This window comes from Bombus vosnesenskii, unplaced genomic scaffold (assembly GCF_011952255.1).
Source record: "Bombus vosnesenskii isolate JDL3184/JDL3185 unplaced genomic scaffold, Bvos_JDL3184-5_v1.1 scf7180000013285, whole genome shotgun sequence".
NCBI lineage: Eukaryota > Metazoa > Arthropoda > Insecta > Hymenoptera > Apidae > Bombus > Bombus vosnesenskii.
The window spans coordinates 3,275,284-3,301,006 of record NW_022882938.1 but is presented as its reverse complement, the minus strand read 5'-3'; the positions used below and the strand labels follow the sequence as shown (position 1 = coordinate 3,301,006).

The following is a 25,723-nucleotide window of genomic DNA, read 5'->3' as shown; positions in this document are numbered from 1 at the left end:
CCTCGCTCTTTTCTCCGCCCAGTTTCCTTCGCCAAACGTCTCAATGAACTGAAACGTCCCGCAGTCCACGGAACAAATTTGCCTCAAAACGAATTTGCGGAGGAAATCGTCGAGAGGAGCGGCGGATGAGTTCTTCGCTAATCAGCCGAATTGGCCGATGAACGAAGACGCGTTGGACGATCGACTTAGCCGAGACGCTAGGAAGGTTTAGCTAACTAACCGTGAAATATTTTCGACACTTGTACGTTTTCGATGGCGCGTCGATACTTCAATCCGTTTCGATTTTCTAAATCCACTTTCCGCCTCTAACCAGTGCTCGCTTCGCGTCAGAGGGCACTCCAGCTGGTGAAGTGGACGATCGGGATCAGAAATCCTAAACCACTGGTGACAATGGCTTTTGTACCAATAGCATCGAGTGTACTCCAACTCTTTTTTTACATTTCCAAAGTTTCAACATCGGAGAAAACTTTACGGGTTCTACCGGCTTGATTAAAGTAGATGCTGCATCGACGGCATTACCAGGAAGTTATATTAGATATTTTCGTTTTAGATTTGCCGTGTATTTACATTTAAAGTTTTACTCTGTTATTTATTCAAATGAGTAAGAAATATTTAGAAGTAGTACAGCGCGTGTTCATGTAACGGTGTTCAAATTGCACAGCAAATAATTCGGGATATCACGTAGTAGAAATTAGTCTCGTCTTGATGACCAGGTATTCGGCACGGTTTCCATCAACGACACGCTTTCTTGTACGCTTCCACGGTGGACTTCCTTTAATACCTCCCAGAGTTTCCCATTCTTCGTTCTAGCGACAAAATCCAACTCGGTCTCGGACTTTCGAATTTCTTCGCCGATCGATTTTTCTCTTCGAGAACAATTACACGGCATCGGTTTCGCCGGATACTTCCCGCCGACACGCTTTCACGAGCGATCTTTCATGGATGCGGTTTTGTCAAAACGCAGATCCAACGAAATTCTAAGTTTCAATGACACTTAGACGAAATTCGTGCGATGTCTTCGAAACACGCTTTCGATTTCCTTCTTCGTCGTCGTGATTTTACTTTCGTGGTAAAAACGTAAAGGAAAGTCAAGCCACGCTTTCGCGAGTATTATATTATGATACCACGTATATAAAGATTCAGTCCATTTCGAAGAAGTATTATCAGGCACGAACCAATTTGTCATCCTTAATTTCGGCTACTATTCTTCTCGTGACACGTGAATCTCAGGCTCGTATGGTGGAAGACGAAGGACGAAGGGTTCGTTCGTGATAGGGAGAAAAAAATGATGTTTCTTGTAGGCCTCTTTTTACGTATACGATAGAGTCGCGTGTCGGAGGTCGATCCAGGTCTCCACGTGACGCATAACGGGTGTCGCGTGAAAAAAAAAATGCCAAGAGGAAGGTGGGGCTGGTTAACGGCCCATTAGACTGCGGCAGGATAACCGGGCCGCACCCTTAAAGGCCATCCAATAATAAAATCCGCGTCATTTGGCTAAAAGCTACCGCGAAGGGGTATCTGGTATCAAGGTGTGGTTCCAACCCTTATCACGCGAGTTCTCCTCCATCGAGTTTACCTTTGTGTCTTCTCTCTCTCTCTCTCTCTCTCTCTTTCCCTCTCTATCTATCTATCTATTTCTCCCTCGTTTCCTTCCTGTATCCGCCTCCGCTCAGTGTCTTTTTTCTTTGTTTTTAACTTTTTCACTCGTCTCTCCCTATGGGATCGGCCGTCACCGAGAACAGGACGCGTGTCCCAACGAGAGAGTTTATTTTAATTGAATTTTGCAACTAGGCTAGCGCCTATAACGGGAAACGCGCTGCGTGCGAGACCAGACCACGAATAGACGCTCACAATAGGCATTGTCTTCAAGTCCCGATGTGGATGTCTACGGACTACCTCGATAATTGTGAATCCGTTCCACATTCATTTTTCGAACAGTGGATAGTCCCACGAAACCACGGGACTGATGTATGTTTCATGAATGAACCGCCTTAAACCGAGACTCGCCACCAGTTCCAGCTAACGGTATAACAGAGATTGTCCGCGACGCGTCTGCTTGAAAAGTTAAGTTTGTTTGTCTCATCCTGACTACAGGTTTCGTCACCGGCGTCGTTCAACCTGTTCGACGTCGCATATTTTCCATGTGTCTGTACGTCGAGACGAGCGACGCGGTACCGGACGAATTTACAGGTGGCATCCGCGAAATTCTTTTTCTTCCCGTTTTCCTCGTGACACAAAGACATGTGTCGTGACAGGAGCAGAGAGGCAGGCTCTCCCTGGATGACGTTGACGAGATACGCGACGCGAAAACAACGAATCATTCGGTGGCTGGTTGGAGAACGGTACAAAGTCAGGAGGGTATCGTGCGTTGAGCAAGCTTGGGTCAATTCGATCGATTCCCGGTGTCTGGGGAACCGGTTTCTGCCGATGGAACATTAACACCAGCGGTTCTCCGCAACCGGCACACACACACATACACACACATACACGTGTATACATATACGCAGAGAGCGTTGCCGGCCCGATCGCGTGATTTATACCGGGAACTGCGGAAAGAACGGACCCTGCACACGCTTAGAAAGTTGGCATCGCTCTGAGCGACGCGTTATCTGGAGCGAGCGGTAGCCATCGTGAAACAACGTTTTACACTGTGCTTTTCTTTCGCGTTTTCCTAACACTGGTTGAACAAGCTCAACGATAGATAAGGGTATTTAAAACTTTCCCCATATCCTGTCTGGCCTACTTAAACCTACAAAACGATTCTTCTACGCGTTATCAACGAAATTTGTCGTTTCAGGCGTTTCTAGAATGCTCCTCGATCGCACTTCCTTTGAATCGAGCTGTATCGCAGCCGAACACGCGAACGTTTCTACCCGATTAATTAGTCATTCCACTGCTTTAATCGTAACACGTCTGCACGCGATTTCACGTCGCGGAACGAACGCAGCCGCGTTACGGTCAATGGAAACCGGACTGGAATACTGGCCAAGTTCATGACTCGGTCAAATCTGCCTGCGAAATACCAGCTTCACCAAACTATGCTGCGCAATTTCGGCCTTGTACACATCGAAATACCGTGCCGCTGAACGCAGCGGTAATTTCATGAAACGATCGACGTCTCTGGAAATTGTCGTTGCAATCGGACACTTCGACCCTTGACCTCTTTTCGTTGAAATGAATCCATCGGGGATTGCGATCTTCGCCATCGTCGACGTCGCCGTTATCGTCGTCGTCGTCGTCGTCGTTGTCGATCTCGTCGTCGTTCTCGTCGTCGTTGTCACGAATCCTGCTCGTCTCTACCGGCTGGCGTATAGGCGGGGTCCGAGACGGTCGCCTCCGGGAACGAATAATTTCTTCGGCTCTCTGCATTCACAGGGTCCTCGTTGTTTTTGTATCGTCTTAATTGTTGCGTCCCCGATTGTTCCTGATGGCTATCGAACCAGTTCTTGAATCGCGTCCATGTAGAAGTAGACCGGAATTCTGTTGTTCGAACGCCGGAATATTTTTCTGTTTAAAAGAATTATCATTATCTATCTAACCGTGATCGTGACTCGTGCTTGGGAGGAACGATCGATCCGAGAGGAAATTCGTGATAAAAGTACGTTCGGTTTAATTAACATCGATGTCGGGGAACGAGCGGAGAAACACGAGATTTGCCAGGCTTTTTGGTAATTAATAGCACGTGATACAATTGTAACGATAATCGGAGAACGGGTTACGACGTCGATGGGGGATTTAGATTGGAAAATTACCTACGCGAACGTTTTCGATATAGAGCCAAGTGGGAATATGTCGTTGTGCAGCCACGTCGAAGACACCCTGTATATTCCGTACACGCAGTCAGGTGAGTTAACGGTGCTCCGAAGCGGTTAAGTAACGGGCTTCTCCGCTATTTGTCGTTGTACTTTTATTTCACGCAAACAGCCCGTGTTTCACAAATATCCTGCTTCTGCTCTGCCCCGCCAGTTTTCGATTCATCGATACGCGTCCTGCTTTTCATGCCACATTTCCCATCTGTCGTTCTGCCAATCCGAACGACTCTTTTATCGCCGGAGAAATGAATCGTCGATTCGCGATCATCAATCCACGATCATCGAGATTATTCCCTTGGCCAAAAGTTCTAATTTTAAAAGTCAAGTTTCCCTCGTTGCGCATCGCTATTGTTCCCCGCGGAAAGCGAATGCGCACACTCTGGTTGCTTATATCATAGATAGTTTTCGCGGGGCTCGTAAAACGCTCGTTCAAGGTTGATATTCAGATTGGCGGCAATCAAAGCGAGCTAATGGCGTTGCCTCGGCCGCGAAATGTTAATAAATTTCCCTGGCGAAATTCGTCTTTGCCAAAGCGGTTTACGTGCACGCGGCACGCCGCGCTGCTATCCAAGCGGAATAGCGACTTTGCTCGGTTAGAATCAATAATACGCGCTCGCCTAGGAGATATGGTAATGTGCAGGCCGAAATCTAGATTCAGTTCAATTCAACCTGGTGGAAAGTTTTACCGGCTAGTTCCATCGTTCATTACCACTCGCAGATGCACGAACATTACGGTCTCTGACGTTCGCGCGCGCTTGTAATCGAAAAGTTTCAATAGCTGCGCACCATCCTCTTCGGTGGTCTGTCTTACACAGGTGAAAGATTAGTTAAGGAATTAAAGAAACACGAAACTTTCTATTTTTTGTCGCCGAAGTCGTCGGTAGTACGAAGTTGAGAGAAGAGAATGGAACGCGTGATACAACATCGACGTTCAGGCATCAGAATACGTAATTATCGAGGTACGCGTGACATTACAAGGCCAATGGAGCATACCTTGTCTACCAATACTTACTTGCAACCCATTTTCGAGTTAGCTGCCTGACGTCAACATCGATCGTGCACTGAAAAGCACATTTCGGCCAAACAGATGCGGTCTTTCAAGATTTGGGTCTCGATTGTGCAAACCTTTCCCGATGAAATTTATAAATTTAGATAATATTTTTCATACTCCTCCGCGGTATTTTTTCAAGATAACGAGTAATCTCTATTCCGATTGTAATAAAAATCATCTTTAAATCAACGTATACGCCGTATCAAGTAATTGGTTGCTATGTATATTGAACTTTTGATAAAGATAAGAATCTATCGACACGTTTGGAGGGACCGATCGACTTGATCGTGGTGGTGTGTTCTCGAATCGCGCACATCAGGTTAGGAATAATCGTATCAAAACGCGTTGCGGTCGATCGGCAAACCGTAACACGTTGAGAATTGAATGTTTGTAACGTTAGTGTCAGCGAAACTAAAATGCGTTATCGAAACACCACCGGTACGATATCCACGCCGTTATCAAAGTTTCTCGCGATTGTCACAATGCATGAACGATAAAACGCTGCTGGCGGATGCATGCTCCGATTCGAGACCTTTTCATGCCCGTATTACATCGATCTTTCTCCAACAGAGTTTACGCGCGTAACACACGAAGGGAACACAACACGCTACGTATTAACGACAAAAGTTATCGGCGTTGCGCGTCCAAACGATTTCTCTTCCTCTTTTCGAGAGTGTCGTTGCTGGCACGTCCTGCCACGTCGAAAGTGCGATGTCGCTGATTGTTGGACTATGAAAGCGACAGAGACGGATAAAAAGAAAGACGATGAGAAACATCGTCTCCTCCCTTCTACTTTATCCGCAACGACGTCGCAACACCATTGGGCCATCGGCTGCCGTAAACTTGGTGCTAGTTTTGCTTGGCTGATTTTCTACGTTCGGCGTTCGGCCGAGCGAAAATCGTCGAGTTGAAAATTTCGACAGCGCGGCATGACGGTCAAAACGATCGATCGTTTCGAACGTGGTTCACTCGCGCCGCAAGAAAGGCAGTTCGTGTGGTAAATGTTAAAGTTACCATTCGAAGCACGCCGTTTTGAAAGTCAAACGAGCACGCTCGAAAGTTCGTTGAACTCCGTTCGTTGAAACCCGTTTTCACGACCGCGTTGCGAGGGATTTAGTAACGAATATCTCTCGCTTAATGCTTCTTATATCACTGATTACGCCGGCTGTGGACCGCTTCTACCGTTGGTAATCGAAGTTCGGGCTTTTCGCCAATTCTACCGTTCCTCGCTGGACGTGTAATTCTCTGGCACTGGAGACCGAGCTCCTCTTGTCAAAGCTCGTCTTTTTAACGCTTACCGATCCAATGAAATTTAATAAGAAACGAATCGTCTCGTTTGGAAGGCGATCGAGCTCTATGAAGGCGTGTTAAAATACCTGTTCCACAAAGAGAATTGATCGCATTCTCGCGAACCTCACCAGGCTTAATTTATGCCATTTAACTTCCTCAATCGAATAGTAGTACGAGCTCGAACGAGCGTGCGCCAGCTATATTCGATTAGCAAGCACGAGTAGAATGATCGTTGCGCACAAACTGTGCGGTCGTGTACGCATCGTGATCGCGGTCGTATGAGCGGAAAACTCGAATGCCACCAACCATTAAGGACGGATAATGCCCGAAGGGTTTTCGAAAAATCTGGCAACGATTGTCACGGTCGACTCGTGCCAGATATTCTCTCTTCAACGTGTGTGGATACTCGAGCGTGTAGAGAGCAGGAATCAATAGGCCTGGTATTGTAGCGCGGATTTGTAAGCCGCCGGCGGAAACCTTACGTATTCAACAGTGAGTCACACTTCCAGGAACGTATAGCAGCCCTCTTCTCTCACCTACGACAATGTTCTCGGGCATTGTTTTCCACCCTTGCCAAAATCAAACGGTTCCCCCGGTTCTGTGTCGAGCTTCAACCCCATTTTTTTTTCACCCCTTTTCAAACGCAATCACCGTGATTTCCATTTAGGCGTTCGTTTTCACCTCATCCCGTTCGAGGGCACTAATGACTTCTGCGGTAATGGCTCCTGCTGCAACTTCCATTGAAAACTGTGCCGTGAATTGAGTAGCCCCTCGACCGTTCTTTTCTACGCTTTCCTATGGTAAGCCATCGACGTGTCAACCGTCAGCTGGTGACACCACAACTCGAATCCTGTCCGCTTCCTCTTCGTATCTGCTTTGTCAGTATCGGTATAAGATATTGCAATCTTTCTTTCACATGCCTGCTGGAAGATTGAAAATTACAGCGTGTTAAGTAATTGAAACTTAATCGCTGAATGAGATTGAAAGATAGAGCAGGATAGTAGGGTGTGGAGTGCCGTTGTATATCGTTGGTGCCACACGGGTCAGGCCAGCGATAAGATAGTATACAGCGTTATTAAACATTTCGTAGACGCAATAAATATTAAGAGCCTGATCTGGCGCCTATCGTTTAGCCGGTTTAGCGAATTACACTGTGCTGCTCTTCCTCGAATAGATTCGTAACAAGAGATGTATCTGGAGATAAAATAAACAAGTCAGTCAGTTTTATGGCCCTTAGTTACTTCGAATGGCTACACTGTACCATATCGAGAAGTGGGTTAACGTTGATTGCAACTAGGCCCTGCAAATTTTCAAATCCTGCATATCAAAAAGATTGTCTGCATTGCGTATCATCGATGTAAGCGAAACCCCTTCTAATCTCATAGATTTGCGAAAAGACGTTACGTTAGAACGATCTGTAGCGGCACATGAACGTAGAAAAGTCAACGGAAAATTCGAATCTGGAGAGACTCATATTATTGTGCCAATGTTGTTTTGGTTTACAAGGGCAGAGCAAACGAACTCGGGACAGATTGTTATAGCCGTTATTTGTAACCTTCAACCGGAGTTACATAAGAACTGTAACTTTGAACTTTTTGTAATAAGTCTGTCAATATAAATGTGTTTATTAGCAGGTTGCCTAGGACAGTCGAATTTTTATCCTTTGTGCGATCGGTGTAATAGAATCGGGCGCGAGCGACGATTACGACCGGTATATATTATTTTTGTACGTGTGCTTACACTAAATTTTAGTATAACATTATTAAATACACCTCATATCCTAATAATAGCACCTCGGATCTTTAAAATCGCTTTACTTAGATAAATTTGCCTCGGTATCTCGAGCTTCGTTGGATCGTTGTATAGGCAGACTTTCCGAATTTGTTAAACCTTGAGCGACAAGAAAAGCAAGCAACCTGTACACCAGATTGGGAAAGAAGAGGGGTCCGCAAGGTTCGCGCATGGAACAATCACCGAACGTAACCGTGGCCTTGGTTGAAGCTCGAGCCGCTTCCGGAAGAGGTTAATACCCGAAACGCATCGCTGACTCGGAGGGCTAGAGCGTGTCGTGAATGGTTCAAGTTTCTACGCTCTCGCGGAGCAACAACCTACTCGGAACAATGCCTATTTATTTAGACACAGATCGTTGTGTTCGTTAAGGGACCTAGAGGGATTATTTTTATGGTCAAAGTTAATGACGGCACGGGAAAAATGTCGTAGGTGGTCCTCTTCCATAACGAGTAAAGCGTAATTGCTGGGGAAGAAGCCAATGCATTCTTCCCGGCTAAATGAAACGTTGACGCCAAAGACTATTCGTTCGTAATAGCGTCTGTAATTTGTATTGCAATCCTAGCAATTAACGTTGACGTAACGGCCGACGCTATTCGATCGAACCTCGCGTCACTGTTTCGTTCTTAGTCTATTTAGAATCAATATATTGGAACTTTTCTACGTGAAATTGGTTTGCCAAAATTAACCAATTCTAGTCTCTAGTCGCCGAGGCAACGTGATACGAAGATTCGAGATATCGACAGAAAGATATGGATTGAATCAAACGCGATTCTTTGGTACGAGCGTTCCGTCCACGGTCAAACTGTACCGCGTTTGTCGGTCAATTAGAGAGTCCAGAACGAGTACCGGTAACATAGAGGCGAGCGCTTGTCGGTGAACGTCCGCAGGGGGTCGTCGACCCAAGCCAACCAGGCCTTAGCTGTCTACAACTTTAACGTTGCTTTTACACCGATATCTGTGAACGTGGACAATCCCGCCTCCTGGCTTCTCCTCTCTCATGTTTCGACCTTGGTCCGAAACTTTAAACCTGGCCCGGCTCGATTCTCACCCGGTAACAGAGTGTCGCCATCGAGCCTCGAAGCACCGATTACGTTACCACCGTGGAGATTTACACGACTAACAATTCAATCGGCCGCTTCTCCGACTCTTGGACGCTTTAATCTCTGTCCAACGCGATTGGAGTTTTGCCCAGAGTTCCTCGGTAAACGCTCGCTACGTATTGTCGAATAAATTAAGACGGTGAGGAGAAGCTGACGTCATTTGTAATGCTTCGTGGACCTGCCACGTATTACCGAAAATTCGCAATCGCCTGTCGCTACCGACTGCTCCTGCTATTTGACGTTTTTGCAACTAAATTCCTGTACATGATGGTAGCTGGCTGTTTTCCCATTTCATTAATAATTGAGCATATTAAGTTGTACGGTATCTCGTAAAAGGTAATAATACGAAGGGACGTGAAATTACAGAGGATTACAACGAGTATCTCGCGCCGTGAACCTACGTGTATCTTTAACAGAGTCCGGTAGAGTTATTACCGACGACCACACGTAACCGCGGAAGGAACGAGTAAAATTGTGCTTAACGAATACGATTTCCTTCTGTTGCAGCAACTATTCCGAAGTCAGCCGCAAGGAGCTACGCCACAGCAGTTGCAACTCCTGCAGCAGCAGCAACAACAGCAGCAGCAGCAGTACCTAGCCGCCTCGCAAGCTCAACAACAACAACAGCAACAACAACAGCAGAACTTTCCCACGGCACCGTATACCGTAATCAGCGGTCAAGAACCATATGTCGGAGCATTGATAGCCGGTGCACCACCTCCAGTGGTGCCGCAGTATTATGGAGTAGCGCCGTGGGTTTATCCAGCCGGATTGCTACCGCAGGCACCTCCTCAAGCTGCCGCTCCGCCGCCTCCTAGGAGACCATTGACACCATCTTCGGCTGCGGCGGCAGCTGCTGTTCAAGACACTGCAAATAATTTGGCTCAAACTGTAAGCAAGTTAATTAGCTAGCCCGCTTTCCAATGGGACATTCGGATCGGATGCATGTGTTTAGAAATAAATCCTATTGTCGCGACGCAATTTCAGCTATTGCCGATATGTGTCTCGCTGCGTGCAAAGTCTCTCCCGTCGCTCGCCTGTTGAACGTTTCTCGATTAAATTTGGCCGTGGGGATTAAATATAAACTTCGAGCAACAATTTGCCAGCTCATTAACGTTCCTACGTTTCTGTGTCAAACAGAGCTGCTACTTGCTTCTAGTATACGGCGTTTTCAAATTAATATTACGTTTGATATACAGTTGATTTTATATCGATGTATTGACAGGTTCAAGGCCAATATCAGGTGATACCGGCGTACTACGATCAGAATGGATCCATCGTGATGGGTGGGGTGCGTGGATTAAGCTCCGCGGCAACCCCTATGAGATTAGTCAGCCCAGCGCCCGTTTTGGTAAACAGAGCTCCGTCACAACCACCACCAGGACCACCGGCTCCACCACCACCGAGTCTATATTCCCAGCCAACTCCTACGTCCCATAGTAATGCAACACCGGGAGAATGTTTGGGTAAGAAGCGTTGTAGTCATAGAGATTGTAATTAAATATCCGGACTGCTCATCAGCATTGTAGATATGTGTTACTTTTTTTCCGACATATTGATTCTGTTCTACGTGGTATACATATATATATAAATCTATATACATATTATGTATAGCCTATACATATGCATGACTCACGATTAAATATATCAGTGAATTTTTGAGAAACAGTTATGCGTATAAATATACATATGTATTTATATATATATATTAACGTCGAATAACTTCTTTGTTACTTGTACATACGTGTATACACGCCACGTATTAACCTGGTGACTAAAAATGTCTAGTACGAATTCGTTGTCGATACCGGAAGCGTGCGTGTGTATGTGTTGGAACGGTGTACCGCTAGGCTTATAGACGGTATAAGGTCGGTAAGGTACGGCAAATTAATTGATAACTAAGAGCGTGTGTGGGTTGCGGGCTTTTGGTGCAGGTCTGGCGGCGTGCAGTGCAGCAGCAGTGGTTGCACAGGCTCAAGCAGTTGCGGTACAGCAGGCACAACAGCAAGGATCGGGACTAGCCGCAGGTTTAGCGGCACTAGGATATGGCGGCTCCCCTCTGGGAGCACTAGGCTCGCCCGCTCAGCTTCAGAGTACAGGTACACATTCCTAGCCAACGAACAACACACTCTTTCGAAACGGATGTTTCAGTTTCAGGCGTCGGCGGTGTCCTCGATTTTTCTCTTTTGTACATAACGACCGCATATGTTTGCATGCTTTGCAAGAGCCTTATCGTTTGTCTTTACACACTTGTCATTTTGAACGTATTCTCCTAGTGACGTCTTTGTATACCTTAAAACAATCATACATCGACAATCGTGAGCTTGTCCCTTAGTGAAATTCGGCTTTTAGAAAATCTCGCATCTCTTCTTATCTGTTCTCAGGTCTAGGTCTTGGAGCTTCTTCGACCGCCCGAAGAGATTCGTTCGATAGAAATACATCTGCTTTCAGCCCTAGCTTGGAGTACAGCCGTGCAAAATGGCCTCAGAGTTACGGAGCCCTAGGTACTGATCCGCTGCTCTGTGTGTTGTATAATTCGGAGGGTTAAGTACGTTCGTCTACAGTTGCACGATCTTATTTGCAGGCACAGTAACTGCATCGCCAAGCCCATTAGGATTATCCTTAACACCACCGCCAACTTTGGGAGGGTCTTTAGGTGGACTCGTCGGTGGAGCAAGTCGGGTATCTGCTGCCCCCGGCGCTGAAGCCAAGTTCCGTGCTAGCGCAGTTCCAGCTTTAACAGCCAACGGGGTTTTCGGCTCTAGTAGCTCTCTTTTCCCGAACTTGGTGGGCAAACCTGGCCGCAGTGGCACGACCAGCATCGGGGACAAAAATGCTGGTGGACGATCACGTTTGTTAGAAGACTTTAGGAATAACCGGTACGTGCTTCCCCAGTTATCACTCGAGGACACGAGTGTCTCATTGTCTCGTAACACAGCTTATGTTACAAGCAATTCTCATATACTTCAGATTCCCGAGTCTTCAGCTACGTGATTTGGCCAATCACATAGTTGAATTCAGTCAAGATCAGCATGGTTCCCGTTTTATTCAGCAGAAATTAGAACGTGCTTCGGCTAGCGAAAAGCAGCTTGTATTCCAAGAGATCCTTACTTCTGCTTATTCATTGATGACCGATGTTTTCGGGAATTATGTTATTCAGAAGTTCTTCGAGTTCGGTACGCCGGAACAAAAATCCACCCTTGCCCAGAAGGTAATTACGACGTTCATTTTTATTTACGTATGTAGGAAGTAGATTAAATGATGAATACCTTTGCGTGTCAACTGATACTTATTGATCGAAAATAATTGTAGCTGAACGATTAAAGTAGATGCATAAAGTCTTTTAGATCTTTACTAGCGTTCAATTAATCGTTGATGTTAGGTTCGAGGACACGTACTGCCTTTGGCACTGCAAATGTACGGTTGTAGAGTGATTCAGAAAGCTCTCGAATCGATCGGACCAGAACAGCAACAAGAGATTGTCCGTGAACTGGACGGGCACGTTTTGAAATGCGTTAAAGATCAAAATGGAAATCACGTTGTGCAAAAATGCATCGAGTGCGTTGAACCACGAGCACTGCAGTTTGTAATCGGAGCATTCGCTGGTCAAGTGTATTCCTTGAGTACTCATCCCTACGGTTGCAGAGTAATTCAACGTATTCTCGAGCACTGCACTCCTGAACAAACTCAGGGCATTCTTCAAGAGTTACACGCTGCAACTGACCAACTTATTCAAGATCAATATGGAAATTATGTGATCCAACATGTGCTTGGTAAATGTCGTTGTTTAAAAATATATTTATAACTTTCTTTTCCTACCAGAGTAACTCATTCGTACGTGTTTGTTTTATAGAACATGGAAAGCCGGAAGACAAGGCACAGTTAATCAGCAGTGTTAGGGGTAAAGTACTTACTCTCTCTCAACATAAATTTGCGAGCAACGTCGTTGAAAAGTGTGTGACCCATGCTACAAGACAAGAGCGTGCTGTACTCATTGAGGAAGTATGCGGATTTAACGACAAGTAGGTTTCGCAACATATAGAACTTCGATATTTATCAACGAGAATTATTTCCACCAATATTTCTTTTGTTGCAACTTGTTGCTAAAATTCGTTTGTACTTGCCATTAACTGCTTACTTTTTATACTTGTTACGAAATAGCGCATTGAACGTCATGATGAAGGATCAGTATGCCAACTACGTGGTTCAGAAAATGATCGATGTAGCAGAACCAGCACAACGTAAAGTACTGATGCACAAGATTCGCCCACATTTAGGTAGCTTGCGCAAGTACACCTATGGCAAGCACATCATTGTCAAGCTGGAGAAATTCTTCATGAAAACTGCATCTGCAATGGGGGTAGCAACACCCGCTGGTGCTACGAGTGGTGGAGGTGATCTTGGTCCTATTGGACCGCCTGCTTCTGCTGCTGGTGCAGTATCTACACCAGCTCAGCAGCCAACGCAGGTTTTATAAGCGTACGGTTTCGGAAAGTAACAACTTGAGGATCTTCGTACGTTCAAAAAAATACGTACTAAGATCTACGTAATATTTATGCAACGTATCTATCGTCATTAAACATATAATGGACGAGGAAAAAAAAAAGAATGCATTTCAATATGCCGCTTGTCACGTTGTCCCTTCTTGAAACTATAAAGCTGAAAGAAGAGAACACGCGCGTATTCACTTAAGACGAAAAAAAAGTACTACCGAGATAATTTTTCTTATTTTTGCAAAACCATAAAGAACGAGAGACGCTAACAATTTGTACAGATCAACAAGAATGGACAACGCGAAATTACGGTACGAGGAGAACGAATTTTTAGGTCAAATATGTGTCAGGAAAAATCAACTTCTAAAATAACGTTAGTACAGTGCATTTTTTCTATTAGTAATCAAACGTGCTGCCGAGTAATATATCAATAGCGATTTACATTGAAATGTCGCGGAAGTTGCATTAATAACGTTCGAGAGCCGAGTTTCCTCACAATAGCTGGATAAGCTTCGAGCAACTATATAAAAGAAACTAGTGCTGAGATGGCTGATTGTATTTTAAACACCACTCGTTTTCAATGAGTTTTAGAACAGTTTTAACGGCATGATAGTTCCAACAATTTATGACATACTTCCCCTCATTTTGGGTAAAATTGTTAAGCTCTTTAAACTCAGCACTCTTTTGAAAGAGCGTAGGCCCTGTCCTCTGGCAAACATTTAAACACCTATGAGAAAAGCATAAAACAATGAAAGAACAAGAGGAGAAGTTAGTTGAGTCATACGGCTCATCGTGATTAAAACTCGGTAATAACAACAAAAATTTTGAAGAAGAGAGAATTGTGTTTAGACAGCTAGGATAGATCTTAGAGCTGCATGCATTTATATCGAGTTGTAATGAGGGTGCGGTGGCCGTTAACACCATGCACGAAATGTTTTGATCGCAAGTGTACCGTACTATCTTCGCACGCTGAAAATAGTGTTTGTGCGGTATACGTCCGATCATTGAATCGATATCGATTCAGATTCGATAGAGGTTAGGAGCTACAGATATGTTGATTAAATCTAGCATAGCGTTTGACATGGGAATGGAGCTGAGTACCCCATACCTGACCGCTGATCTGCCCCCTTGATTGCTTCAAATTGTTCGTAAAAGAAAGAAAAAAAAAAAGAAAGACAAGAGAAGCAAAGAGAAATCGATTTTATAACTCGTTTAACGTTTATAAGAATTTGGAAGATGAATCAGTATATTATGTATATGTGTGTACTTCTCTCGAAGACAGAACTTAACAGGAGATGAAAAGAATGAAACTAAAAGACAGAAACAAAACAATGAGGAGAGACATCAAGTCGTTAGCACGGTTCTCCTTTGTTCATTTTTACGTTTGTCGCTCTGAAGCGCGAAGCATTTTTTTTTCTACTCTCTTACATCCTTTTTGCATCCCTTTCCTTCCGATCCTTGCCCCTCCGCCCTGTTTCTCCTTTCTCCTATTCCCGAGATCCCCAAATTTTGTAAATTGTGATATAAATAAATAACAAATGTGTATAGGTACGACGTGACAACCTTATCGTGAGGAACCGTAAATTCAATGAATATTTTATTTTTCACGGGAATTCTCTCCTTTTTAACGCACTTTGTGAATATCGTGTATTATAATAATTACTAATTATATTAAATTTAAATATGATTTACGTTCTAATGCTGCTGACCCTCGATCAATATACGTTAATATTTCCCTTTCTCCTACCGTTTTAAAAATGGTTTCAACCACCCCATCGATCTCCCCATCGATCTCCCCCTCTATACACGTACAGGCACATACATTTATACATACTTTTCAATTGTAAAATATGAAGATTTTTGACGAAGGAAACACTCTAGAGAAAGGAAATCACTTATGTTCGAATTCATCCAAAAATCCCACCCCTTCTGACCCACATCCCCGATAACTCCCTTCCATTTTTAAATAATCGCAGCCATCGCGATTATCGCGGTGATTTTTGAACGTAACCGAGATCCATTGTACATTGTATAAATGATAACGCGTTCTTTAAAAGAAGAAAAACGTCAGGAAATTAATATTCCCAATGCGTGTGTATCTATATCTTTTCGCGCCATTCTTTCCCTACGCCTTTACAACATGTTCACACATTAGTTCAACATATTATACACACCAAGCATTTCAATTGTATTATATATACTGATCACACAAGACGGTTGGAAAGAGCACCTCTCAGCTGTTTTCAATAATATCGTACTTGTTCCTTTTAATCGAACTTTCGCATTATAAAAGGACACGCATAACTATATTTCTCGTATCTTTTTTCTTCTCTGTCTCGCCTCGTCCGCTTTAACGATTAGCTTCGTACATCGTGCATGCATCACGTATTTTTGCATCACTTTCTGTATTCCTAAGATTTTGTACATTCGATGAAGCAGTTCATCGATCAAAATCATCAATTTCATAGCGTTCTTTTCCGAAGGATTTTCTTTTGTACAATTCACCTATATACTTAGTTCATTTCGGCGACTTTCACGCATACTTCGTTGCGTAGGATTTTTATATTTGTTAAAGACGTATTCCTAGAGGAATAAAAATTCAGATCAGAATTGGAGATTTATTATTCCATTTTTAAGATAAAATTGGAATAACTTGTAGCTCGTTCTTAAGAGGTTTTCTGAGAAATTCCAAGAACAAAACAGCGTTTCGAAGCAGAACGTTTCATCTAAATCACTTCACGAGTATGTATGTATATAATTATTCTTCATCGAGAGATTCTCGACGGTTGTACAAAAAGAAAATCTTGCTAAGTTTTTAAATTCGACGTTCGTGTGCGCCGCACATTTGCCACACCTATTTGTATACATTCGAAAAAGGAAGTTCGTTGCGTGTTGCATTCTCACAGCCGATAGGTAGTTGTAATAAGATCGAGTTGTATCTCAACTGTGTACAATGTATAATATTTTGTTAACTTAGATGTTAAACGTGTAGAATTCTAAAAAGAAACAAAAAATAGAGGAACAAGAAAATAAAGATAGAAGGAACCAGCGCAAACAACTCGAGGTCCGTTAGGGTTTTGTACAAAAAAGATGTGAAAAATAAAAGGGAAAAGGAAAGAAAAGGAAAGAGCCAAAAAGAAAGAAGAGGAAGAAAATAGCCGCTTTCTTTGTAACATATTGTAAATAACGATTTATTAACGAAATTGACAAATTCTTAGGTAAACCCTTTCTCTCTTTCTCTTTCGTCTTTGCTGAAGGATTGCTGTCAAAAAGTAATAATGGCGCGACAGGTTCAAAAGTAGGGAGGAAAAGTTTGGAAATGTTTAGGAGGGGAAGTGCGTAAGACTCAGTACTTATCGGGTTTTAAACGACCGTTCGTTCTTTCTCGTTTGCTTCCCTCCAATCTGCCCACGGATTCTCTGAGTAATTCGATCGATTGGTACTGGTACTCGTGGAGAATGGATGATAACGTACGCGAGCTACCGTTCCCCACACCTGAATTCGATCTTTTCGGAAATCGCTGAGAGGAGGCTGCTCGTTTTAGAGCCGCGAATAGCAAAGAAAAAAAATGTCAAGGACATAGAAAAACAAAAAGAGAAATTAAAGATGAAAAACAGTGTCACATGTACGATATAACGAAATGGAAAAACTCAACATATACAGGACAGAGACATTCCAACCGCCACTTTTCATCCTCAGCCGACAGGATACTTTGCCGTTTTTAAAACGCGAGTTACATAAATATGCGACGTCAATATGTTGTATTAATATTTAATAAGGAATGACGATAGTTCCTTCGTCCGTGTAAATCGCGCGCATCATCTGTAAATTAAACGTCGGAATTCAACATCTCATTTGTAATAGAACCATCATGATAATCACCCTGTCGAGTTAGGAAAAAAAAAAACGCAAAAAATGAATACCGAAAAGTCACTCAACAGAAGCGAAAATCGAACGCAAAATCTCATGTCTTATCAGCTAAGGTTATTCATTATTATTATACTTTTATTATTATTATAATTATATTATTAATATTCTTATTATGATTCTTATCATTATTATTATTATGATTCTTCTTCTTATTATTATTATTATTGCTATAATTATCAATATTGTTTGATTAACGACCTTCCCTCTACGGATTATTATTGTTATTACTAATAATTGCTTTATACACACTTTTATATATATATACATACATACATACATGCATATATATATACACATATATATATATGTATATGTATATGTATATGTATATGTATATATATGTATATATGTATATATATATATGCGTGCATATATATATATGATATATATATATATATATATGAAAACACGAGTATGACAAACTCACGTATATAACGCTTTATAAATATGATACATAAAATAGTACGAACACATTTTTTTATGCTCCGGCTTTTTCATTTTGTCCTTTTGAAGCAAGAGTAAAAAGAAAAGATACAAATCTTTACTTTAATTAAAAGATAAAAAACGAAAAAAAAACAGTTTAGTGCAAATGTTTAGCGATAGGTTGACAACCTTATTGCTGTCGTGTTATATATATGTATACATCTCTAAGCTTCTGAGGAATGGAAAAGAAATTCATCAATAACTTTTGATTATAAATAGTGTAAATTTTTTATATAGCGCGAGAAGGACGAAATAATTATTGGTTGCGCGACTTCTACGATGTGCTCGTGCACCGTGTATAAAACAAAACGTAAAGAGCGGGAAAAAGATGGAAAAATCGGAATTATACGTTCATGGTACGCATAACATTACACACGACGGTTTCTCGACTTTTTTTTTTTTTTTTGTGACTTAGAACTTTGTATTCTTTCACCGTTCGTTCTTTTCCTGCATTACGGATTGTGCGATCTCAGATCCGTCTGCGAAATTTGTCTAGTTATAGCGAATCGTACATCCTATTCCTTAAGAGCGTGTACTCTTTGTAAAATATGTAAAAGTGCGATACACATTATTTAGTATTTCTGTACACACAGTTTGGTATGTCTTTTTGTAAATTTCTGTGCGATTATACGATTCGTCACCGAGTAATGAAAAATTTTGTTAATAAAGGATCCGAATCGCGGGATTTGTAACGCAAACAGTATCGGACTTATTCTTGCCTTTAACGAAGAAAAGAGCAAAATAAAACCAGGGGAAAGACGACCGACCGGCTCGTTCGTCTCTTCCAATTTATAGAAGGCGTGTAAACATCCCAATCTAGCAATTCAATTGGACAAAAACCATTGAAATTTGCCGCAGCACAATTCGTATTCATGAAGTTTCGCGCACGCCGATCACATTATCAAAGGAGCATCTTCGTGTCGTAATATCTCTGTATATGTAACGGATCACATGGAACAGTATTTGATAAACGAATGTTTTTTACTGTCTCGTCTAAATTTCAGTTAAATGCCCCACTCTAAATTCTTGTAACTGTAAATGTTCACCAAGAGGGGTACGACGAGCATTTATCGATTAAACGAAATTTATGCGAAAGATAAATTGACTACTGTTTTATATAACAACATTTATCTGCAAACGATCAACACGATGTTCGATTCGGCATATACAGAGATATCGTGCAAGTAATATGACAGCGTTCCCACGTTGCGTTACGTATATCCCTTTGCGCTCCCTTTAAGCCTCTAATATTTGTACTTTAGATACAATCATCTCTTTCTCTTTCGCCCCATCTATACCCGGACACACGTCACTCTTTCTTGAAGGTATCTTGCAAACATCATGATGAAGAAACAAAGATATACAGAAAACGCAAAATCAAGAAAGGATTCCCGGTGGGAACGCATATGATCCGAAAGAGGAGGACAATTAAGCAACCCTATAAATAATTGATTATACATATATATACATATAAATATATATATATCTGTATATGTATACCTAAAACCTTTGAAAACTATCGATATATGATATATATGTAATAAGTACTATTTAAATATTGTAACAATTGTATATGATTTTAATACTACATGCTAATTGTATTATATATATATGAAAGATCTGCGACCTCCCACTTGTAGAACACACTCGATCGTACACACACACGCAACATACACTCATCTACACACACGTATACGCTACATGTGCATATATCACGCATGCCCTACACACATAGGTAGACATACAAGATCGATATTATTTGGTGATGTGATGATATGCCACGGTATCCGTTTACAAGTATTCAACGAAAAAAAAAAAGCAACAGCTTGCCTCTCTTCGTTGAATGCAAGCTTACGAATACATACAATATACACGAGCGCGCGCGCGCGCGCTCACACCCACACACACACACACATACACGCGCGAAAGAAGCACACAGATCTAAGACACCGCGTTCTTCTTCATTTTTCATCTTCGCACCCACCGGTTTCAACTGCCATGGCGCTATACAGTTAATCGAATAACAAAGGAAAACGTGAAATAGTAAATTGATTCGCTACATCCTTGGTTCACCGTTCAGCGTTCCTTTGACTGCCTCTTTAGGTGACGGGACGCGAATCCGCGCGCGGTCGCACGCGTGAACCAAGGAAGGACGAAGAGGACGTAGAAGAACATCCACGGGAATGGTGCGCCCTGATATTAAGACTGATGTACAGTAGCGCGCTATTCTCACCGCAGAGATATCGTCATTTTCATTACATTACATAATCTCACAGTATACACGTACACATCTATCCTCGACACGGTTACACGAAACAACCACGGATTCGCAGGGCTAATTGAACATATATATATAAATATATATATATCGTATATATTTGTCAGATATATGTCATATATGTATGCGTACACTCGTTTGCCACGCCACTGGCTCTTACACTTGCACGCGGGTCGACTCGTGTCATCCATGATTTTTCTTTCGATATTTAATCGTATGCGCGTGTACATTGTTGCGAATTAAATGTCGTTTATTTCGGCGAAATGAAAAGAAAAAGGCGTCATCGGCTAAATCGTAAGCTGTTTGTAATATATACGAAGCATGTATAAGCTGTAATTATAAATTGTTTGACATGTTGCGTTGCTCGATTCGCCTGGAAAGGAGAGGTGTGAAATTTCGTGACAACACGGTGTAACGTTTTTAAAAGCTCTCTTCTTATTTTTTTAGCTTCTTGTTAACATTATCGTTTCATGATAACAGTCGTTCATACGTTGAACGTAATGAAAAAGAAAAAGACAATTGTTGTTCGATAATCGCGCGAGCAATGTACGAGCCGGTGATGCTTCTGGGACACACGGTAGATGCAGAGGGATATAAAGAACAAGAAATGTATTCCATGTTAGCGGATAATTAGATAAGTGGGACGGACAGGCATACGGATTAAAACAAAAAAATTGCGTAACTTGTATATTAGTGTATAGAACGTAGAAACGATGAAATAGCCACGAAAAGAATCATTTTCGACGATGTTTTTTACAAGCAGGCAGAACAGTGCGAGTAGATTAAAGAGACAAAAAAAAATGATAAAAAATACGTCATTGTACCATTTAAGTAAAAACTAAAAAAGGAAAAAACTAACGAAAGAGAGCATGTCAAAAAAAAACGGTTTATAAAAAATGCACTAGCGACGAAAGAGAGCCACTACAAACCGCCACCTCGAAAGAAAAACGTTTAAAAAGAAAAAGAAGAAAGAAATAATAAGAAATAAGTAATATACACTCACTCCTCGGTGAAAAAAAGAGCGTAGATTTTTTTAAATAGTCACGCGTCGATGGTAGAATCGACGTACCGGAATTTTTCGAGAATAAAGAGTACGCGAGAAATAACGCACGCGAGATCACTTTTTACGAGCACATGAAAGCCAGAAGACGAATGGTTTCATGCAATAAGTTTTGTTCTTCCCACGATTACTTGTTCCTTTCTTGTTTAACGACATACCGTGTTCGTTCGTTCATCAATTATCGCATTCTTGTTTTTCTGTTGATCGATTCTTTAATTGGGATATACGAATTCGTTTTGACTCGTGGTGGTAGCGGTTCCTTAACATTGCCCAGGTCCAAAGAGTTCTGTTTTGCGGCTTTACGTTAGACGTTCTGTCAAACCAATAATATGCAAAGCGTTTCCGCCGATATATATGTATTGTAAAACTATTTCCAAGAACGATACACATCGTTACGGTATTATTATATACTAATTAGCGTCTTTGTCGATTGTATTTCATATTTTCTAGAACGTTAAATAAAAAGGATTTTCGAATCTGAATATAATGTGAAAGGAGGATGTCGTGATAACTTATTACAATAAAACGAAAAAAAAAGGAAAAAAAGGAAAACAACACGAAACGAAGAAAAATTTCCACATTTTCCTGTTCATTCAATCGATTCAGTGTTCTCGCGCTCTTTTAGATTTTCTCGTCGCGCAAGCTTTGCTCTTTGGATCCAGTGCATTTCCGGTTACTTCGAATCAAACGTTATTCCAACTTATTTCGTCGTTAGTGTTCATGCTTTTTGCTTATGCGTTTATTTTTTTCTTTATTCTCTTTTCTTTATTTTGTACATCGTTTTGTATTAAATGCTGTATTTTTTTTTGTTTATTAAAACAAAATATTAAAAGTAAAAAGTAAAGACAAAGCGTGTCAATGCAATTGCATTTTTACAACCGTAAGTGCTCTCCATTAAAATTGTCGCACTAAATAAAACTACAAGCGTTTACTTAGTCGAGTTAAATATTCTTTAGTATATTTTTTAAATGGTATTTGTTCGTATTGTAAACCTTATAACTAGTAGATGCATTAATTAATTAGTATGATAATTATATATATGCTTTCTGTTGCTTGAGTTTTGTCTTATTTTTCATTTTTTTTGTATACAAGAAATACCTACCTTAAATATTATTTATTGTCATCTCCTACACCGATGATTCGAGACAATTTACGTGTAGGGCGATCTACGTTCTCGCTTCTAGTGAACACTTGTTACTTTTCTTAAATTTTTATTGATAGATTCACAAATAATTCAGTGGATCACTTTGAATTTCGAAAGCGCGCTTAAAATTCCAAAATAACTATTCGAAAATAAGAAAATTGAAATTAAAACGTAGGTAGCCGTACTGGTAGTTTGTCTTGATTAGCATTTTACTCATTAGTAGACGTACCTAATGCATCAGGTATACACCACACCTTTACACACTTACACACTCGAAAAAAATAAAGAATTAACGGTATTCTAAATGTAACGTGTATATGATGGCTGTACAAATGTAACATTTTTTTCCATTATGTATGATGATATTAATGATAATGAAAAATGGAAAGATTTGATGCAAAAAAATGTGGTATAATTGAATTTACAAAAAGAGAAAAAAGAACTCGCGCGTGTACGCATCGATCGGTACGAGTCCGACTATGTAGTCGGTATGAGTATCGATCAATTCACTCCCGAGTGATTTACCAATAAACTACTATTACTTTTAATTATTATAAAATACCATTTCTGTAATAACATTATGATATAAAACCATACATTGAATGGCAAATCTTAGTAGTTTTGGTGTCCCGTGCCTGTTTCCTTGTAGATCTATCAACCACAAATTTATTGTAAATAGTGTAACACGTATACAATACGCATTAAATATGAGAATTGTAATGAACATTTCGTATCGTTAAAGATAAAGTTTATTGGTACTATCTATAACTTATTCGTTGGCTAGGATCGCGGAGAATGTCATACAAATCTTGATCAAACGATTTGTCGCTGTCTCTTAAGAGTTCATGCGACAATTGTACCAACATATATTCTTGAAAGTAACGTATGAAAAATTACATTATTAAATGAATCGACATCTTAAATTCAGCAATGTGATTCACCAATGTGATCACGGATATTTGTAAATACATATTTTCTTATTTTTATTCGCTCTCTTCTTTGGAACGTTCTCTTTCAGAGCGTCTAGATTTCTTCTTACGCCGACTTGGGCTTCTGGACCTCGATTTGTGTCTACGAGATCGCGATCTGGATCGATGTCGATGTCTAAAACAAAAATATGGCAAGTATTGTTATTGTTCTATTGACACGGTATCAAATTTTAATTCCGCAGTGCTTCGTTACCGGTCTTTGTGTCGATACTGAGATCGAGATCTGTCACGATCTCTTTCTTCATCTCGCGACATCGAGTCTCTTTCTCTGTCTCGTTCTCTAATCATAGAATCCTTTTCACGCTCACGATCGCGATCTCTATCCTTATCTCTTTCTCTGTCCCGTCCCATCGAATCTAGTTCTCTGTCGCGATCTCTTTCTCGTTCTCGATCTCTTTCACGATCTCGAGAATCTCTAGGTGGCATTATAGGAGGAATATTTGTAGGAGGAACCATAGTTGGTATCGTTTTTGGGCCAGTATCTTTATCATCTTCTCCCTCTGTCATTGGAATAGCTAAATTTGTCGGTTGCCATGTCTAAAGTAAAAAGAATAATCAAATTTTTTTTAGAAATAAAAAGCTACTTACTGCTTGACATCATGCAGTGGAAAGATCAGATTTGTAGGATAAATAAGATCGTTTGAGATATACCGGATCATTGCCCCATTGATTATCTTGTGTAGGCTCATAGCTTTGATAATATGGATCTGTTTCTGGGATATAAAAAGGAGCTGGCTCTCCAGGGTATCCAGGAGGAGGTATATCAAATGCAGGAGGCATTCCTGCTCCTGGAGGTGGCACACTCATATCAGGATAACCTGGCTTCCTAGAGTACTCTCTCCTATCTGCAGTCATTACTTGTATCACATTTCCTTTTGGCGGAGATTTATCAAGATTTCTTCTGGAAGCCAAACCTGAACTACCAATTACATCTATTGTCCCTGCCATTTTTCTTCCTGGAGGCGGACCTGCTCTTTTTGGCCCCATTATACCAGAATATTTACTGTTATCATTAGTAATTGCAACTTGAGGTACCCTCATGCTGCCTGCATTACCACCGCCTCCTCCTGCATTCAATATTAAGCCTACTCCAGACTCACTTCTCATTCTCTTTTGTCTTTCGCAATAAGCTCTCCATGTTTCTTCATTAAAGCCATAATTAAAGTAATCAGTAATGTCTGCACCAGGTTGCCTCCAAGGTTTGTCTTCTAATTGATCTAAATTAAACTCATGAGCAGGCATTCCATTGATAACACCTATAGTTTCAAATTCATCTATACTAAATTTTCCAGGTTGCTTATTCAATTTATCTGGTACTCCCGATGCATTTGTGAGTAATCCTCCTCTTTTGATATTGAGGCTACCATATGCCGGGGTCGATTTAATGTCACCTATGACAACGTGTACGTCGTCATCGGAATCCGAATCACTAGCGGCTTCACCATCTTCTTGACTGGAAACTTCTCTTACACCATTTTTGTTCACTTCTGTATTGTTTTCGTTCTGAACGTTATCGGCTCGAGAAGACTCTTCCTCCTGTGGTTCTGTTTCTTCAGGCGTCTATGAAAATAAATGTCATTTCAATATTGTACTTAGTTTCAGATCGTTTACCTCTCAAATAGGTTATATTGTGCAAGTAATAAGGTATATTTTAATTATGATAAAATATCTTTATTGATACTCTAATCATGCATATATTCCGTATCAAAAGAGCTTAAACATTTAGTTCATTGTATTTATCTTCATTCAATTTTTTTAATGGAATCCAATAGCAATAACCGGATGAATAGGTTAGAAAAGGTATACCTCTGTTGGTGCATCAGGAACATTTTCTGTTTTTTGATCTTCCAAGGGTTCTGACTTTTCTTGTATCGTAGCAGGGAGCGAATCATTTTCTTGGCTTTCTGGTTGAGCAGACGTTGGTGTGTATTCTTTTCCGTCAGTCGAATCTCCATACAACCATTGATCCTCATTTTCATCCGCCATTTTTCCTCTCCTTTAACTTGACAACTAAAGAAATACCATAGATATATATTGCTATGTTCATGAGAAACATAGAACTATACATCCTTTGACACGCTTAAATAATCAACGAGCTCTTCTGCCTGCAAGTTCGCCAACCTTCCAGAAACTAGTATAATAATTAACTCTCTGTAATTAATTATAATTTAAAGCGTTCAATGTACAATATCTTTATTAATTTATCTTAAGAAATAATTTGTCTACATTTCTTTTAATCATTCATAAGGATAAAAGTGTGATAAATCATGTACCGACTATCCATAGTAAAACAAAAGTATTC

At 41.0% G+C, this 25,723-nt stretch overlaps 2 protein-coding genes across 5 annotated transcripts in view; one reads left to right on the top strand and one right to left on the bottom strand.

Annotated features, from left to right (window-relative positions):
- LOC117232141 (pumilio homolog 2) overlaps nucleotides 1–17,487 on the top strand; it is a 63,960-nt gene extending 46,473 nt beyond the window's left edge. For 3 of the 4 annotated variants that reach the window (XM_033491325.1, XM_033491326.1, XM_033491324.1), the window contains 9 exons: nucleotides 9,552–9,935; nucleotides 10,270–10,510; nucleotides 10,979–11,143; nucleotides 11,429–11,548; nucleotides 11,629–11,923; nucleotides 12,015–12,255; nucleotides 12,427–12,817; nucleotides 12,898–13,066; nucleotides 13,206–17,487. In XM_033491325.1, the coding sequence (XP_033347216.1) occupies nucleotides 9,552–9,935; nucleotides 10,270–10,510; nucleotides 10,979–11,143; nucleotides 11,429–11,548; nucleotides 11,629–11,923; nucleotides 12,015–12,255; nucleotides 12,427–12,817; nucleotides 12,898–13,066; nucleotides 13,206–13,521 (2,322 nt within the window). In that variant the 3' untranslated portion in view covers nucleotides 13,522–17,487. The remainder of the gene's footprint in view (nucleotides 1–9,551; nucleotides 9,936–10,269; nucleotides 10,511–10,978; nucleotides 11,144–11,428; nucleotides 11,549–11,628; nucleotides 11,924–12,014; nucleotides 12,256–12,426; nucleotides 12,818–12,897; nucleotides 13,067–13,205) is intronic. The other variant, XM_033491327.1, reaches the window with a different exon arrangement.
- Nucleotides 17,488–22,363: 4,876 nt separating this feature from the next.
- LOC117232145 (pre-mRNA 3'-end-processing factor FIP1) lies at nucleotides 22,364–25,478 on the bottom strand. The gene is made up of 4 exons (XM_033491332.1): nucleotides 25,228–25,478; nucleotides 24,073–24,981; nucleotides 23,615–23,958; nucleotides 22,364–23,536 (listed from the first exon to the last, which is right to left on the bottom strand). The coding sequence occupies exons 1-4, from the start codon at nucleotides 25,405–25,407 to the stop codon at nucleotides 23,416–23,418; spliced, it is 1,554 nt and encodes a 517-aa protein (XP_033347223.1). The 5' UTR covers nucleotides 25,408–25,478; the 3' UTR covers nucleotides 22,364–23,415.
- Nucleotides 25,479–25,723: the final 245 nt, after the last annotated feature.

Bases quoted from the DNA above. Each gene is read 5' to 3' on its own strand.
- LOC117232145 (XM_033491332.1), bottom strand. From the start codon at position 25,407: ATGGCGGATGAAAATGAGGATCAATGGTTGTATGGAGATTCGACTGAC. The intron at 24,982-25,227 runs GTATACCTTTTC...TTATTTTCATAG, and splicing joins TTCCTGATGCACCAACAGAG to ACGCCTGAAGAAACAGAACC. The intron at 23,537-23,614 runs GTAACGAAGCAC...TTTTTGTTTTAG, and splicing joins CAGTATCGACACAAAGACCG to ACATCGACATCGATCCAGAT.